The 18,703-nt window shown below is 43.6% G+C and overlaps 1 protein-coding gene across 18 annotated transcripts in view; it reads left to right on the top strand.

Moving 5' to 3' along the window:
- The window catches only part of OBSCN (obscurin, cytoskeletal calmodulin and titin-interacting RhoGEF), a 234,815-nt gene that overhangs the window by 75,645 nt on the left and 140,467 nt on the right, over positions 1 to 18,703 (top strand). For 17 of the 18 annotated variants that reach the window (XM_088839239.1, XM_088839241.1, XM_088839240.1 and 14 more), the window contains 2 exons: positions 3,206 to 3,481; positions 17,370 to 17,645. In XM_088839239.1, the coding sequence (XP_088695365.1) occupies positions 3,206 to 3,481; positions 17,370 to 17,645 (552 nt within the window). The remainder of the gene's footprint in view (positions 1 to 3,205; positions 3,482 to 17,369; positions 17,646 to 18,703) is intronic. The other variant, XM_088839249.1, reaches the window with a different exon arrangement.

Below are 18,703 nucleotides of genomic sequence, written 5' to 3' on the forward strand. Positions count from 1 at the left end.
TGTCACTGCCTTGTGAAAGGAAGACAGAAATGATGATGGTAGAGAGTCACCTGTGCTATTTAGGGTGATCTTCTTAGATAAAATGATTTTCCTTTGTTTTGAAAAAGGTTGGATGTTTCAGGTCAGTATTCCTCTTGGCATTACATTGAAGAATTTAGGAATGGAAAGGAAAAAGTCATTTCTACCTCATCAGTGTGGATTGTTAAGAAGAAGTTACTGTCCTGCAAACCTCTGACTGGCAAAGCAGTGTTTATTTCCTTGCATTTTCCTAGTGGTCACTGCGTGTCTCTTTCTCATGGCTGAAACATCAGGCAGTCTAAGAAATCAGGTTATTCTTCTGGGAAGAAAGTCTTCATGCAGAATAGGGGTGGGCTTCCATGCCACACTGACTCCTAGGTGGTAGCCCCTAAGAGTTTGAGACCGTGCCAGTGTAGCAGGATGTGTCAGTGTGTATATATCCCAGATTCCACCGTGCATCTTTGTAGAATGTGGTTTCTGAAGCACATTGAAGAGTACTTTAAGGTAAAAACCTTTGAAAAATTGTAAAATGTGTCTAAAACCTAGTAAAATATATGAAAATCAGACATGCAAAGATAGAGAAAACTCAAAGAATTGGATGACTTGTACTTGTAATCAATAGGACAAATAATGAAAAGCTTGTCAGCCTTGTAGTTCTCGGGTAAGCTGTATAAAATATTCAGGAAATTGTTATTCCGTGCTTGGAGATGGTCCTAGAGAGAGAAGAATGAGATACCCTCCATAACTGTCCATGTACAGAACATAATATTGATACCGAAATCACTCTGGAAAGCCAAAGGGAGAATGAAATACCAGACCATTCTACTGCGAGTATCAAAATTATGAATTAAATGTTAACAAAATGAATTCAGCAGTGTATCCAGGGGTAGAGATCGGTGCTGAAAGTTGTAGTTCAGGATTGCATGTTGTATTAATGTTGACAACGTTGCTAGACAGAAAGCTTGACATGGGATTGAATGCATGAAGGTCATCTCCGTGAGTACAGAATCAAATGGTTGATTAAACTTGCATGTCTTACACTGAGACAAATGTTTGATAAAACTGAGCATCAGTTTCTGTCATAAAATTCTTAGTAAACTGTATAAAAGATATCATTTTTTTTAGTGTTATTGCATTCTGGCAAAAAAAAATAACAACATCCCACTTATGGTATACCTGGTAATCTTTGATGTGAGGGACAGCACACTTAGGCCACTTTACCCACTGAGTTCAGTAAGGAGGAGAATAAAATCATTGGCAAGGAGTTTTGAAAAAGTGAAGATGGGATTTGATGTGATGATCAACTCAGACAGTCCCAGAGATAAGTGATTAGGTTGCATCTGTTTCTTGAGTAAGATAGTGTGTAAAAAAATCAGTATGCAGAAATTATTTCTACATCTGAGTCCGCGCAGGGACCACTTGGAAAATTAAATTTGTGTGAAAGAGTTAGACTAGCACAATAGTATCATGTGTCTAATTTCCAGGCCTGATGAAAGTTGCTAAGGGTCTGTGTGTGAAACATTATTCAAGATTCTTGAGAGGCAGTCAGAGGTTGAAATAGATGGATAGAAATTCAAGGGGAAAAAATCAAAGATGTTTATTAACAATCAGAATCGAAACCAGTTTTTTTTGTGGGTGGGTCAGATGAAAGAAAAACAGGCAGATTCAAAGGTAAGGAATAGCCAATGTGTTGTTTTCTTGCAGAAAATCAGAGTGGGAGTCTTTACTGGGACGTGATGTCAAGAATTATAATAAGGCTGCAGTTCTCAAGACAAGGGGGTCCCAGTGCAGGGATAGTTACCACATTGGAGGAACAGAAAACTGAGTTCAGAAACAGTTCCCAAATGACTTCCCAGCACCACCATCCCTCCCTTGCCCAGCGCCTTGCGATTGTCACTGTGCTGTCTGCTCAAGAAGTCGAGGGAGAATGTTGTAGAAAGAAATGGTGGCTGGGTCACTGAACCGCACAGAACACTTAAATTGTGCTAACAATTCATACCATACACAGAAGTCAACTCAGGGTGGGTTAGAAACGTCAGAGTAAAGGGTAAAACCAAAAAAAACCCTCAGATAATAACATGATTTCTTCAAAGACTTAGGGTAAGGAAAGATTTCTTAAGTAGAATACAAATGCTCTAAACTCAAAGGGAAGAAAAGGAAATTGTCACACTATTGGAAGGAAAAACGTTGACTTAACAGAGGACCAGATCAGAGAGAGAATATATGAGTCACGCGGTTGGGAATATCCTTAAAATTTACCTGTTTGTCATTCTCTGGCACATAAATGTGTAAAAATTGGCCAGAGTTGAATCAACAAAGGAGACCGCCTACTGTTGGCAAGTGGGAAAAAGATTTGACTAGTGTCAGCAGGAAGAAGAAAAGAGTGATGGTGAGCCCAGTCCTCAGGGGAAGGTGCTCGGCTTCTCCGTCCCTTGGACAGTGACAAGGAGAGCCACGGGGAGGTGCGTGCACTCTCCCAGATTGCCCCCAGCTGACAGTGTAAGAGTGGACAAGGCCGCCAAGCCTCAGCCATCTCCACGGACTGCGGGTGAAAAGTTCCTGCATAATAGTATGGAAAAGACTACGGCACCCTCTAGAAAGGATGGGGAATAGTTGCCTTGAGACCTGCAGGTGTCATGAGCAGAGACCAAGTCTGTTCTCAGGACCTTCCACCCGGGACCTGCTCCTAGGGACCTGTGGCTGCTGCTGCTGCTGCTAAGTCACTTCAGTCGTGTCCAACTCTGTGTGACCCCATAGACGGCAGCCCACCAGGCTCCACCGTCCCTGGGATTCTCCAGGCAAGAACACTGGAGTGGGTTGCCATTTCCTTCTTCAATGTGTGAAAGTGAAAAGGGAAAATAAAGTCGCTCAGTTGTGTCCGACTCAGCGATCCCATGGACTGCAGCCTACCAGGCTCCTCCATCCATGGGATTTTCCAGGCAAGAGTACTGGAGTGGCTTGCCATTGCCTTCTCCGAGGGACCTGTGGCAGAATGTGTAAATTGTGCCACTTTCTGAGAAAGGCAGGGAGACCTCTGCAGGGCACAGGGCTGGTGCAGAGCCTGAGAAGTCTCCAGCTCCACCATCCTCCTACCCAGCCCCCCACCACCTTCCCATCCAGGAGGGTGCCCAGGGCTGCCGTCCTGACTGAGATGGGGTCTCTGACTCTGTGTACCCTCTGTCCCCAGAGCCCTCGGTGGTGTTCGCCAAGGAGCAGCCGGCACGCAGTGAGGTGCAGGCCGTGGCGGGAAGCAGTGCCACACTGAGCTGCGAGGTGGCCCAGGCCCAGACGGAGGTGACGTGGTACAAGGACGGCAAGAAGCTGAGCTCGAGCTCGAAAGTGCGTGTGGAGGCCGCGGGCCGCGGGCGGCGGCTGGTGGTGCAGCAGGCGGGCAAGGCGGACGCCGGGGAGTACAGCTGCGAGGCCAGGGGCCAGAAGGTCTCCTTCCACCTGGACGTCACAGGTCAGTCCTGGAGGACACTGAGCTAGCCTGTGTGCAGGTGTGAGGGGATGGCCACCTGCCTCACCAAACACGTGCGCTTGCCTGGATCCTACATCTCTTCTAGCCTCCCTGTCTTCCATGTCCCAGTGTGGTCCCCATTTTGGGTGGGGGAGCATGTTAAGGGAGGGTGCAGTTGCAAAGAGGAGGGATCATTTCTGTCCACCTGTTTCCAGGCAATGAGGCTCAATCGCAGTGTCTTAGCACCTGCCCAGAACCTTTCTCACGTTCCTGCTGTCGGGACCCTGTCTTTCCCTGATGCCTGGGGGCTGCCTGGAGATAACCTACTTTCCTCCCATCATCTGTCTTTTCTGAGAACTAGCACATTCCCTTATCCAGTCCCTCATGCTGGTCCCGGTTGACCAGTGGTGTTTCATTTCGAAGGATCTTGGATCAGGGGAAAGATTGGCCATACAATCCTCGTTGGCCTTCTCCCAGAAGTGAACTTTGAATTATGAAATGTGAGGTTTCTGGGAGGCCCTTACTTCCTTTTCCTGGATGTAGAAGCTCCAGTTGGCCATAGATTGAAAAAAAAAATAGACATGTTTTAGTGTCACCCCTTGCAAAGGGAAGAAACAGAAGATGACTGATAGAAGTCGCTTGTGCTACTTTGGGTGATTTTAGATCAAAGAGGATGTTGCCTTTGTCTCCCAACAGACTCTGTGTTCCGTGTCAGTATTCCTTTCGGTGTTAATTGGTGAATTTAGAAATAGAAAGGAAACAGTAACAGCTGCCACGTCAATCGGCATCACTAATGGGGAGTTACTGCCCTAGCAGCCTCTGACTGGCAAAGCAGTCTTTATTGCGTTGCATTCTCGTAGTGGTCCGTAAGAGCCTCTGCCTCGTGCCCTGTACCTCATGCACAAGACAGTCTAAAAGATCAGGTTACTCTTCTGGGAAGAGGGTCTTCATGCCAATATAGAGATGGCCTGCCATCCCACATTTTTTTTTCCTTTTTCAAAAAATATTGTTAATTTTTAATTGAAAGATAATTGCTTTGTAGAATTTTGTTGTTTTCTGTCAAACATCAGCATGAATCAGCCATAGGTGTACATGTGTCCCCTCCCTCTTGAAGCTCCCTCCCATCTCCCGCCCCATCCCACCCCTCTGGGTTGATACAGAGCCCCTGTTTGAGTCCCCTGAGACATACAGAAAATTCCCGTTGGCTCTCTGTTTCACATGAGGTAATGTGAATGTCCGTGTCACTCTCTCCATGCATCTCACCCTCTCCCCCCTCCCTGTGTCCATGAGGCTGTTCTCCACGTCTGTGTCTCCGTTGCTGCCCTGCAGATAGGTCCATCACTACCATCTTTCTAGATTCCATGTAGACACGTTCAGTTCAGTTCAGTCGCTCAGTCGTGTCTGACTCTCTGCAACCCCATGAATCACAGCACGCCAGGCCTCCCTGTCCATCACCAACGCCTGGAGTTCATTCAGACTCATGTCCATCGAGTCGGTGATGCCATCCAGCCATCTCATTCTCTGTCGTCCCCATCTCCTCCCACCCCCAATCCCTCCCAACATCAGAGTCTTTTCCAGTGAGTCAACTCGTCGCATGAGGTGGCCAAAGTATTGCAGTTTCAGCTTTAGCATCAGTCCTTCCAATGAACACCCAGGACTGATCTCCTTTAGGATGGACTGGTTGGATCTCCTTGCAGTCCAAGGGACTCTCAAGAGTCTTCTCCAGCACCACAGTTCAAAAGCATCAATTCTTCGGCGATCAGCTTTCTACACAGTCCAACTCTCACATCCATACATGACCACGGGAAAAACCATAGCCTTGACTAGACGGACCTTTGTTGGCAAAGTAATGTCTCTGCTTTTTAATATACTATCAAGTTCGGTCATAACTTTCCTTCCAAGGAGTAAGCGTCTTTTAATTTCATGGCTTCAATCAGCATCCGCAGTGATTTTGGAGCCCCCAAAAATAAAGTCTGATATTGTTTCCACTGTTTTTCCATCTATTTTCCATGAAGTGATGGGACCAGATGCCATGATCTTTGTTTTCTGAATGTTGAGCTTCAAGCCAACCTTTTCACTCTCCTCTTTCACTTTCATCAAGAGGCTTTTGAGTTCCTCTTCACTTTCTGCCATAAGGGTAGTGTCATCTGCATATCTGAGGTTACTGATATTTCTCCCGGCAATCTTAGTGTACGGTATTTCTCTTCTCACTTCACTCTGTAAAATAGGCTCTAGTTTCATCCACCTCATTAGCACAGATTCAAATGCGTTTCTTTCTATGGCTGAGTAGTATTCCATTGTGTGTATGCACCACAACCTCTTTATCCATTCATCTGTCGATGGACATCTAGGTTGCTTCCATATTCGAGCAATTGTAAATGGTGCTGCAGTGAACATTGAAATACATGTGTCTTTTTCAGTTTTGATTTCCTCAGGGTATGTGCCTAGCAGTGGGATTGCTGGGTCATATGGTGATTTTTTTTTTTTTTTAGTCCTAGTTTTTTAGGGAATCTCCATACCATCTTCCATAGTGGCTGTATCAATTTACATTCCCACCAACCATGAAAGAGGGTTTCCTTTTCTCCACACCCTCTCTAGCATTTATTGTTTGTAGACTTTTTGATGATGGCCATTCTGATTGGTTTGAGGTGATATCTTACTGTAGTTTTGATTTGATTTGTCTAACAATGAGCGATGTTGAGCATCTTTTCATGTGTTTGTTAGCCATCTGCATGTCTTCTTTGGAGAAATGTCTTTTTAGGTCTTTTTCCCACTGTTTGTTTGGGTTGTTTGTTTTTCTGGCATTGAGTTGTATGAGCTGCTTATATATTTTGGAAATTAATCCTTTGTCAGTTGTTTCATTTGCTGTTATCTTCTCCTATTCTGAGGGGTGTTTTTTCACCTTGCTTATAGTTTCCTTTGCTGTGCAAGAGCTTTTAAGTTTAACTCGGTCCCACGTGTTTACTTTTGTTTTTATTTCCCTTACTCCAAGAGGTGGGTCATGGAGGATCTTGCTTTGATATATGTCATTGAGTGTTCTGCCTATGCTTTCCTCTAAGAGTTTTATAGTTTCTGATCTTGCATTTAGGTCTTTAATCCATCTTGAGTATATCTTTGTGTATGCTGTTATAAAGTGTTCTAATTTCATTCTTTTACACGAAACTGTCCAGTTTCCTAGCATTACTTACTGAAAGAGGCTATCTTTGCACCATTGTATATTCTTGCCTCCTTTGTCAAAAATAAGGTACCCATAGGTGCATGGGTTTATTTCTGGGCTTTCTATTTTGTTCCTCTTGTTCCATTGGTCTATATTTCTGTTTTTGTGCCAGTACCATACTATCTTGATGACTGTAGCTTTCTAGTATAATCTGAAGTCAGGAAGGTTAATTCCTCCATCTCCCTTTGTCTTTCTCAAGACTGCTTTGGCTGTTCAGGGTCTTTTGTGTTTCCACATGAATTGTGAAATTTTTTGTTCTAGTTCTGTGAAAAATGCCATTGGTATGACAGGGATTGCATTGGATCTGTAGATTGCATTTGGTAGTATAGTCATTTAAACAATACTGATTCTTTCTATCCAGGAACGTGGAATATCTCCCCATCTGTTTATGTTATCTTTGATTTCTTTCATCAGTGTCTTATAATTTTCTGAGTTCTTTTGTTGCCTTTGGTAGGTTTATTCCTAGATATTTTATTATTTTTGTTGCAATGGTGAATGGGATTGAATCCTTAATTTCTCTTTCTGATTTTTCATTGTTAGTATATATGAATGCAAGTGATTTCTGTATATTAAGTTTGTATCCTACAACTTTGCTAAATTCACTGATTAGCTTTAGTAATTTTCTGATACTGTCTTTAGGGTTTTCTATGTGTAGTATCATGTCATCTGCAAACAGTGACAGGTTTACTTCTTTTTTTCTGATTTGAATTCCTTTTATTTCTTTTTCTTCTATGATTGCTGTAGCTAGGACTTCCAAAAGTATGTTGAATAATAGTGGTGAGAGTGGACACCCTTGTCTTGTTCCTGATCTTAGGGGGAATGCTTTCAATTTTTCACCATTGAGAATAATGTTTGCTGTAGGCTTATCATATATGGCCTTTACTGTGGTGAGGTAGGTCCCTTCTCTGCCCATTTTTTGAAGAGTTTTAATCATAAATGGGTGCTGAATTTTGTCAAAGGCATTTTCTGCATCTGTTGAGATTGTCCTGTGGTTTTTATCTTTCAGTTTGTTAATATGGTGTATCACAGTGATTGATTTGTGTGTACTGAAGAATCCTTGCATCCCTGGAATAAACCCAACTTGATCATGGTGTTTGGGCTTTCTGATGTGTTGCTGAATTCTGTGTGCTAGAATTTGTTGAGGGTTTTTGCATCTATGCTCATCAGTGATGTTGGCCTGCAGTTTTCTTTTTCTGTCTCTTTGTCTGGTTTGGTATCAGGATGATGGTGGCCTCGTAGCATGAGTTTGGAAGTGCTCCTTCCCCTGCGGTTTTTTGAAAGAGTTGTAGAAGGCTAGGCATTAGCTCTTCTCTGTGTGTTTGATTAGAATTCACCTGTGAAGTCATCTGGTCCTGGGCTTTGTTTTTTGGGAGATTTTTAATCACAGTTTTTATTTCACTGCTTGTAACTGGGTTGTTCATAATTTCTATTTCTTCCTGGTTCAGTCTTGGAAGATTGAACTTTTCTAAGAATCTGTCCATTTCTTCTAGTTTATCCATTTTATTGCCATAAAGTTGCTCATAATAGTCTCTTATAATCCTTTGCACTTCTGCATTGTCATAACCTCTCCTTTTTCATTTCTAATTTTGTTGATTTGTTTCTTCTCTCTTTTTTCTTAATGAGTCTGGCTAAAGGTTTATCAATTTGTTTATCTTCTCAAAGAATGAACTTTTAGCTTTATTAATTTTTACTAATGTTTCTTTCATTTCTTTTTCATTTATTTCTGCTCTGATCTTTGTGATTTCTTTCCTTCTGCTGATTTGGGAGTTTTTTTGTTCTTCTTTTTCCAGTTGTTTTAGGCGTAAAGTTAGGTTGTCTATTCAATGTTTTTCTTGTTTCTTGAGGTAGGATTTCTTGTTATAAACTTCCCTCTTAGAACTGCTTTTGCTGCATGCCTTAGGTTGTGAGTTGTCATGTTTTCATTGTTATTTATTTCTAGGAATTTTTTGATTTCCCTTTTGATTTCTTCGGTAACCTGTTCATTATTTAGAAACATATTGTTTAATCTCCATGTGTTGTGTTTTTTGCAGTTTTTTTCTTATAATTGATATCTAGTCTCATAGAGTTGTGGTCAGAAAAGATGCTTGATATGATTTCAGTTTTCTCAAATTCCTGAGGTTTGATTTGTGACCCAAGATGTGGTCCGTTCTGGAGAATGTTCCATGTGCACTTGAGAAGAAGGTGTATTCTGCATTTGGATGGAATGTCCTGAAGATATCAACGAGATCCATCTCATCTAATGTATCATTTAAGACTGTGTTTCCTTATTAATTTTCTGTTTTGATGATCTGCCCGTTGGTGTGAGTGGGGTGTTAAAGTCTCCTGCTATTATTGTGTTACTGTCAGTCTCTCCTTTTATGTCTTTTAGTGTTTGTCTTGTGTATTGAGGTGTTCCTGTGTTGGGTGAATAGATATTTATAATTGTTACATCTTCTTCCTGGATTGATCCCTTGACCATTATGTAGTGTGCTTCCTTATCTCTTGTAATATTCTTTATTTCAAGGTCACTTTGTCTGATATGAGGATTGCTGCTCCAGCTTTCTTTTACTTCCTATTTGCATGCAATATATTTTCCCGTCCTCTCACTTTCAGTCTGTATGTGTCTTTAGGTCTGAAGTGGGTTTCTTGTAGACAGCGTATATATGGGTCTTATTTTTTTATTCATTCAGCCAGTCTGTGTCTTTGGATGAAGCATTTGATCTATTTACATTTAAAGTAATTATTGATATATATGTTCCTATTGCCATTTTCTTAATTGTTTGTGGTTTGTTTCTGCAGATCTGTTTCTTATTTTGTGTTTCCTGACTATATAAGTCCATTTAACATTTCTTGTAAAGCTGATTTAGTGGTACTGAATTCTCTTAACTTTTGCTTGTCTGTTAAGCTTTTGATTTCTTCATCAATTTTGAATGAAATTCTTGCCAGGCAGAGTAATCTTGGTTGTAGATTTTTGCTTTTTAGTACTTTAAATATATCCTGCCATTCCCTTCTGGCCTGCAGAGTTTCGGCTGGATGATCTACTGTTAAACGTATGGGGTTTCCCTTGTACATTGCTTGTTGCTTTTCCCTTGCTGCTTTTAGTATTCTTCCTTTGTGTTTAGTCTTTGTTAGTTTGATTTCTGTGTGTCTTGGCATGTTTCTCTTCGGGTTCATCCTGTATGGGAGTCTTTATGCCTCTTGGACTTGATTGACTATTTCCTTTTCAATGTTGGGGAAATTTTCAGCTATAATAATCTCTTAAAAATTTTTCTCATACCCTTTCTTTTTCTCTTCTTCTTCTGGGATCCCTATAATTCAGATTTTGGTGCATTTAATATTGTCCCAGAGATCTCTGAGACTGTCCTCAGTTCTTTTCATTCTTTTTACTTTATTCTGCTCTTCAGCAGTTATTTCCACCATTTTATCTTTCAGCTCATTGATCCGTTCTTCTGTTTCGGATATTCTGCTATTGATTCCTTCTAGAGCGTTTTTGATTTCAGTAATTGTGCTGTTTGTGTCTATATGTTTATTCTTTAATTCTTCTAGGTCTTTGTTAATTGATGCTTGCATTTTCTCCATTTTATTTTCAAGGTTTTGTATTATCTTTATTATCAATATTCTGAATTCTTTTTCAGGTAGTTTACTTATTTCCTCTTCATTTATTTGGGCTTGTGTGTTTCTGGTTTGTTCCTTCATTTGTGTAGTATTTCTCTGCCTTTTCATTATTTTTTTAAACTTATTATGTTAGAGGTCTCCTTTTTCCAGGCTTCAGGGTTGAATTCTTTCTTTCTTTTGGTTTCTGCCCTCATAAGGTTGGTCCAGTGATTTGTGTCAGATTTGTGTAGGATGTGACTTATGCTTGCATTTGGTGGGAGGCAGTGAGTTTTTTCCCCCTCTTCTGGGGAGGACTGAGTGAGGTGGTGATCCTGTCTGCTGACAGTTGGGTTTGTATTTTTGTTTTGTTTGTTGTTTAGATAAAGCATCCTGCGCGGGGTGCTACTGGTGGTTGGGCAGTGTCGGGTCTTGTATACAAGTGGTTGCCTTTGTGTGAGTTCTCACTATTTGATACTGCCTAGGGTTAGTTCTCTGGTAGTCTAGGGTCTCGGAGTCAGTGCTCCCACTCCAAAGGCCCAGGGCTTGATCTCTGTCCAGGAACTGAGATTCCACAGGTGGGTGGTTATGGCATTAAATGGGATTAAAACAAATACCCAAAAAGGAGAAACCAAAGATGAACCCCAGACAAATGGCAATTACAAAATCAGGAAAATAATAGTTAAAATAATGGACAACACACACACACATAACCCATAAACAAAATCAAAGCAGTCCAAAGAAATAGAGTACAACAGACTTGCCCAGTGAACAAAGGAAACCAAAAATTATATCTGCCAGTTGAGAACAAAACTAACTAAAGCACAAACGGGAAAACAAAACTAAAGCAAGGTACCAGCTAGGGGATAAAGCAGTGAAAACAAACATAACAAATATGGCGAGGAAAAGAAAAGAAAGAATAGAAATGCAAAGTTAAGTGGAGGTAGATAAAGATTTATATATATTAAAGATTAACTGCAAGGGGAAAAGAACAGTAGGAAAAGCACACCAAGAAATAAATTTAGAAAAAAATCATAAGTTTAAAAAAATTTCAAAATTGAAATTAAAGAGAAAAAAAAGGAGAACTACAGAACTGCAAAAGGCCGAAGTTCTGCAAAAGGCAGAAGTTTATAACAGAAATAGAAAGTGTGATTGAAAAAGAAAATCTTATAAGCTTAAATAGATTTCATAGTGCTAATAAAATGGACAGCTACAACAAGGTAGGGGGGGTAGGAAAAATAAGAGAAAAAGAAAAAAAAATCCAGAAGCAACTATAGATCAAGTCAAAATGTAAGAATAATAAATGTTTCTCTTGAGTCTCTGCTGTCAGCTTTCTTTCCCTCACTGTGAGTCACAGTCCATGATGCCTCCTGAGGATGCTCTCTCATACAGGCTGGTCTCTGGACCTGCTGTAGGGGCAGCTCAGACTCTAATCTGGTCCTACTCCTGTATGTTCTTGCCTTCAGTGTCCACAGCTGTCAGACCTAGTGGGTTTTCTTTTGTGGGAGCTTTCAATGTCCTTTTATATATTCCATAGAGACAGAGTCTGCCTAGTTGATTGTGTGGATTTAATCTGCAGCTTGTACAGCTGGTGGGAAGGTTTTGGGTCTTCTTCCTTAGCCACACTGCCCCGGTTTCAGCTGTGGTTTTATTTCCACCTCTGCGTGTGGGTCGTCCACTGGGGTTTGCTCCTGAGGCTGCCCTGGAGGACTGGGGTTTGCCCCTGTGAGGGCCAGGTGTGGAGGTGGTGCAGCTGCTTGGGTCGCAGGGAATCTGACAGTACCAGGTATTGAGAGGAGTTGGTGGCTAGGGCAGTAGGAAATACAGTGCTATAAAAGGATATAGTGCTCTAGAAGAAGAATAAATGCAAAAAGGCAAAATGGTTGTCTAAGGAGGCCTTACAAATAGCTGAGAAAAAGCCACTTCAATATTGCAAAGTAATTAGCCTCCAGTTAAAATAAGTATATTTTAAAAAAATCCAAAGAAAAGAGAAGAAAAGCTAAAGGCAAGGGAGAAAAGGAAAGATATACCCACCTGAAGAAAAATTCCAAAGAAAAACAAGGACAGATAAGAAAGCCTTCCTCAGGCATCAGTGCAAAGAAATAGAGGAAAACAATAGAATGGGAAAGACTGGAGATCTCTTCAAGAAAATTAGAGATACCAAGGGAACATTTCATGTGAAGATGGGCGCAATAAAGGACAGAAGTGGTATGGACCTAACAGAAGAATATATTAAGAAAAAGTGGCAAGAATACACAGAAGAGCAATACAGAAAAGATCTTCACGACCCAGATAATCATGATGGTGTGATCACTCACCTAGAGTCAGACATCCTGGAATGCGGAGTCAAGGGGGCCTTAGGAAGCATCACTACGAACAAAGCTAGTGGAGGTGATGGAATTCCAGTGGAGCTATTTCAAATCCTAAAAGATGATGCTGTGGAAGTGCTGCACTCAATATGCCAGCAAATTTGGAAAACTCAGCAGTGGCTACAGGACTGGAAAAGGTCAGTTTTCATTCCAGTCCCAAGAAAGGCAATGCCAAAGAATGCTCAAACTACCACACAGTTGTAGTCATCTCACATGCTAGCAAAGTAATGCTCAAAATTCTTGAGGAAATCTTCAATAGTATGTGAACGATGAACTTCCAGATGTTCAAGCTGGATTTAGAAAAGGCAGAGGAACCAGAGATCAAATTGACAACATCCATTGGATCATAGAAAAAGCAAGAGAATTCCAGAAAAACATCTACTACTTTGTTGACTATGCCAAAGCCTTTGACTGTGTGGATCACAACAAACTGTGGAACATTCTTAAAGAGATGGGAATACCAGACCACCTGACTTGCCTCCTGAGAAATCTGTATGCAGGTCAAGAAACAACAGAACTGGACATGGAACAATGGACTGGTTCCAAATTGGGAAAGGTGTTATGTCAAGGCTGTATACTGTCACCCTGCTTATTTAACTTATGTGCAGAGTACATCATGCTAAATGCCAGGCTGGATGAAGCACAAGCTGGAATCAAGATTGCCAGGAGAAACATCGATAACCTCAGATATGCAGATGACACCGTCTTTATGGCAGAAAGCGAAGAGGAACTGAAGAGCCTCGTGATGAAAGTGAAAGAGGAGAGTGAAAAAGTTGGCTTGAAACTCAACATTCAGAAAATTAAGATCATGGCATCTGGTCCCATCACTTCATGGGAAACAGATGGGGAAAAATTGGAAACAGTAACAGACTTTATTTTCTTGGGTTCCAAAATCACTGCAGATGGTGACTGCAATCATGAAATTAAGACACTTGCTCCTTGGAAGAAAAGCTGTGACAAACCTAGACAGATATTAAAAAGCAGAGACATTACTTTGCTGACAAAGGTCCATCTAGTCAAAGCTATGGTTTTTCCAGTAGGCATGTATGGATGTGAGAGTTGGACCATGAAGAAAGCTGAACGTTGAAGAATTGATACTTTTGAACTGTGGTGTTGGAGAAGTCTCTTGAGAGTCCCTTGGAATGCAAGGAGATCCAACCAGTCAGTCCTAAAGGAAATCAGTCCTGAATATTCATTGGAAGGACTGATGCTGAAACTGAAGCTCCAGTACTTTGGCCACCTGATCCAAAGTAGTGACTCATTGGAAAAGGCCCCGATGCTGGGAAAGACTGAAGGCAGGAGGAGAAGGGGACGACAGATATGGTTGGATATCATCACTGAGTCAATGGACATGAGTTTGAGCAAATTCCAGCAGTTGTTGATAGACAGGGAAGTCTGGCATGCTGCAGTCCATGGGGTCGCAAAGAGTTGAACACGACTCAGCAACTGAACTGAACTGAGAAGGGTCTGGCAACCCACTGCAGCTCTCTTGCTTGGAGAACCCCTGTGACAAAGAAGCCTGCCAGGCCACAGTCCACAGGGTTGCAGAATTGGACAGGATTGAAGCACCCTGCGTGCATAGATGCAAGCCTTTTTTTCCTTTTTTGCCTGTGGCAGTTCTGCCCCAGTGGGGTTGAGTGTGAAGGTGGCGCAGCTGCTTGGGTCATGAGGACCCTGGCAGCGCCAAGTGCACAGGGACACAGACTCTGTTGGCCGCAGGAGTTATGGCCCTATCGGTATTTTTCTAGCCCCTAGCAGCTGGCAATCAAAAGGCCTCTTTGTCTAGTCTTTCTCCACTGTTCTGCCCATTCGGGGTCCTCCTCTGTAGATGGGTACGTCAGGCACATAAAGGGGCATCCTGGGTGGGGTCCTACTCTGTAATTTGGTGCGTCAGGCATTTGATGGGCCAGCCTCTCTATTGTTCAGCTGCCAATGCTGGTGTGTGTGGGGGGAGAGAGGTTGTGGTGATGGCTCCACCTGCTACGTGTGACTCAGCAGTATCGCCTTGCTTCCGTGGCTGCCCGGCTTTCCTCCACAGGCATTTCCCACAGTCTCCTCCCTTACATCCGCTCGGTCCATCTCTCTCTGCAGCCCACAGTTGCCCTCGCCCTGGGATTACTCCACAGTCCCTACTCTCCAGCTCCCAGTTGCTGTGCCTTCCAGGGGACCAGCGTCCCTGTCCAGGGTGTGTATGGCTGTGGCAAGGACTGTCTGATTCTCGTTCCATTTAGGCTGCCACAGATCAGCTGTTTCACTCTCAGCCGTAAATGGTTCTCCTCTGACTCAGACAATTGCCCCGATGTGGGGATCAGACCCCTGCTTCAGTTCCCCCACCCACCGAGGGCAGGTCCAGTCCTACTAACACTCCTGTGTTTCCCCCTAGTTCCTTCCTCCTACCGAGTTTTGCGTGGTGCTATGTATTATTTTCTGGTGGTCAGATACTCCTGCCTACTTTCAGTTGGTGTTCAGCATGCACTTCTGTGTCTGAAGGTGTATTCCTGATGTATCCGTGGAGGGAGATGTACTCCACGCCCACCTGCTCCTCTGCCACCCAACGTCAATCACTAGGTGCCAACCTCTGACATTTCGTGATCATGCCAGGGTAGGTTGGTTTGTGGGTGTGTGTGTTTCCCAGATCCCACCATGCAACTTTGTTAAGTGTGGTTTTTGGAGCACGTTAGTGAGTTTTCTAAGATAATGCTTTTATTATTGTATTATTACTTTTAGATAATGTTTAAAAATAGTGAAATGTGGCTAAATCTTAGTAACTGTATGAAAATCAGACAGAGGCGGATAAAGAAAATCGGGGATATGGCATGTGAATCAGCAGGACGGCTGATGAGGATCTTCTCAGCCCCGTAGTTGTCGGGTACACTATACAAACTCTCTGGAAACTGCTATTCCACTGGGCATGGTTTCCAAACACTAAAGGTGGATTTGCTGATAATAGGATGACCAACTCAGACCATCCTAAAGATAAACTATTAGAATGCATATGATTCTTGAATAGGATTAGTGTGTAAAAAATTAACACGGAAAAAGCATTTCTGTGACTAAGTCCCGGCAAGGTGTGCTTGGAAAATGAAATTTGTGTGAAAGTTAGACTAGGTCAGTTGTGTCATGTTCCTAATTCCAGGTCTGATCAGTGTTGCTGAGAGAATGTGTGGGGGCAGTTATTCTGGGTTTTTGAGAGACAGTTAAAGGTTGCAAGAGATGGATAGAAATCCAACGGGAAAAAAAAATCAAAAGATGTTTATTAACAATCAAATTGGAAGAAAATTTGTTTTTTGAGTGGTCTGATGGAAGAATGATAGGCAGATTGCAAAGGCAGGATACAGCCAGTATGTCATTTTCATGAAGAAGAGCATGGTAGGAGCATTTACTGTTCCGTTCAGTTCAGTCGCTCAGTTGTGTCCGACTCTTTGCGACCCCATGAACCACAGCACGCCAGGCCTCCCTGTCCATCACCAACTCCCGGAGTTCACTCAAACTCATGTCCACAGAGTCGGTGATGCCATCCATCCATCTCATTCTCTGTCGTCCCCTTCTCCTCCCGCCCCCAATACCTCCCATCATTTTGACACTGATACCCAGTGTCAAAAATTATTATAAGGCTACAGTTTTCAAGATAAGGGATCCCAGTGCTGGGATGGTTACCACATTCACGGAACAGAGTAGTGAACTCAGAAACAGTTCTTGCAGAAGTGGAATCTTGCATCACCCATTCCTACCGACCCTCCGCATCTTCCATTTGTACTGTGTTGTCTGTTGAGAACTAGGGGAAGGATGTTGTCCTCAAAAAATGGTGGGTGGACCACTGCACCATGCAGAAAAATTTACTTGTACTAGCAGTTCACACCACACTCATAAGTCAGCTTGAGGTGGTTTAGGAACCTCAGTGTCAAAGATAAAACTGCCAATCCAAATCTAATGTGGTTTCTTCAAGACTTAAGGTAAAAAGATTTCTTAAATGGAATACATATGCTCTTCGCTTAAAGGGACGAAATGGCTATCGTGACACTATTGGGGGAAAAGCTATCAGAGACCTGGATCAGAGTGAAAATGTCAGTCACACGATTGAGAATATCTTTAAATCCTCTGGTATTTAAATTGACAAAGAGTGGCCAGATGTGAACTGAGAGAAGAGAGAACCTGTTGGTAAGCGGGCAGGGGATTTGACTGAATGCGGTCACCAATGAGAAAAAACAGTGATGACGAGCCCAGTCCTGAGGGGAAGGTGCTACTCGTCTTCATTCTTCAGACAGTGACAAAGAAAGCCACGGGGAGGTGCACGCGCTCCCCCAGATTGCCACCAGCTGACAGTACTGAGAGCAGGCAAGGGTGCTGAGCCTCAGGATCTCCATTGGACCGCAGGGGAAGGGTTCCTGCATAGTAGTATGGAGAAGACTGGGGCACCATCTGGGAATGCTGGGGAGCAGTTGCCTCGAGACCTTGCAGATGTCATGAGCAGGGGACAAATCTGTTCCAGTGACCGCCCACCCCAAGGGGTACTCCCAGAGACCCATGCAAGAATGCATAAATTGTGTCCCTGTTGCTGAGAAAGGCAGGGGACCTCTGCAGGGCACAGGGCTGTGGCAAAGCCTGGAGAAGTCTCCAGTTCCACTATCCTCCTACCCAGCCCCTTACCAGCTTCCCATCCAGGTCTTCTTTGCCCGGGGCTGCTGTCCTGACTGAGATGGGGTCTCTCACCCTGTGTATCCCCCTCTGTCCCCAGAGCCCTCGGTGGTGTTCGCCAAGGAGCAGCCGGCACGCAGTGAAGTGCAGGCCGTGGCGGGAAGCAGTGCCACGCTGAGCTGTGAGGTGGCCCAGGCCCAGACGGAGGTGACGTGGTACAAGGACGGGAAGAAGCTGAGCTCGAGCTCGAAAGTGCGTGTGGAGGCCATGGGCCGCGGGCGGCGGCTGGTGGTGCAGCAGGCGGGCAAGGCGGACGCCGGGGAGTACAGCTGCGAGGCCAGGGGCCAGAAGGTCTCCTTCCACCTGGACGTCACAGGTCAGTCCTGGAGGATGCTAAGCTAGCCCGTGCAGGCGATCAGAGGACTGGCTACCTGCTTCCCCAAACTTCTGTGCGCTTGCCTGTGTCCTTCATCTCCTCAAGCCTCCCTGTCTTCCGTGTCCCATCTTAGTCCCTGGGGGAGGGTGATTGGGGAAGGTGTGCTTGCAACGAAGAGGGGCCGTTTCTGCCCACATGTTTTCCTGGCAGTGAGGCTCAATCACGCTGGCTTAGCACCTGCCCGGAGCCTCCTGGCTATTCCTGGTGTTGAGGCCCTGGGCCTCTTTGGGCTCGGGGGCTGAGGTAGGCCTGGGGCTGTGGCTCTCCTCTTCTCCTAAGTCTCTCCCTAACACCCAGCACATTCCCTCATGTTGCACCTCTTGCCAGTTCTCAGTTGTCAAGAGGTGCTTCAATTTGGCAGATCCCTGATTGTGAGAAATATTGGCCACACAATCCTACTTGAAATTTTCTTAGGGGTGAACTTTGGATGATGGAATTGGAGGTTTCTGGAGGCCTTTTCTTCCTTTTCCTGGATGTAGAAGCTCCAGTTGTCCAGAGGCAGCAGGAAATAGGCCCGAGTTTGTTGTCACGGCTTTTCAAAAGGAAGAAAAAAGGCTGGTTGGTAGAGAGTTATCTGTGCTATTTAGGCTGATGTTAGATAAAAGATACTTTTGCCTCTGTCTTCAAACAGGTTGATTTTCCTGTCAGTGCTCCTTTTTGCATTCCGCTGAGGGAGTTAGGAACAGAAAGGAACACGTTCACTTCTGCCGCGTCAATAGTTTTTATTTACTAAGAAGCAGTTACTGTCCTAGCAACCTCTGACTGCACAGCAGTGCTTATTTCCTTGCAGTTTCCTGATGGTCAGTGAGTGTCTCTGTCTTGTGAGTGGAAGACTGGGCAGTCTTAGAAATCAGCTTATTCTTCTTCCAGGAAGAGAGTCTCATGCCAAAGAGGGATGGGCTGCCATTTCACATTTACTCCCAGGTGCTGACACGTAATTTGAGACTGTGCCAATCTAGAGTGATTTGTGGGTATGAATAGATACCTCAGATCCCACA

Source organism: Moschus berezovskii, chromosome 8 (assembly GCF_049115385.1).
Source record: "Moschus berezovskii isolate FMDL1 chromosome 8, NW_MosBer_1.0, whole genome shotgun sequence".
NCBI lineage: Eukaryota > Metazoa > Chordata > Mammalia > Artiodactyla > Moschidae > Moschus > Moschus berezovskii.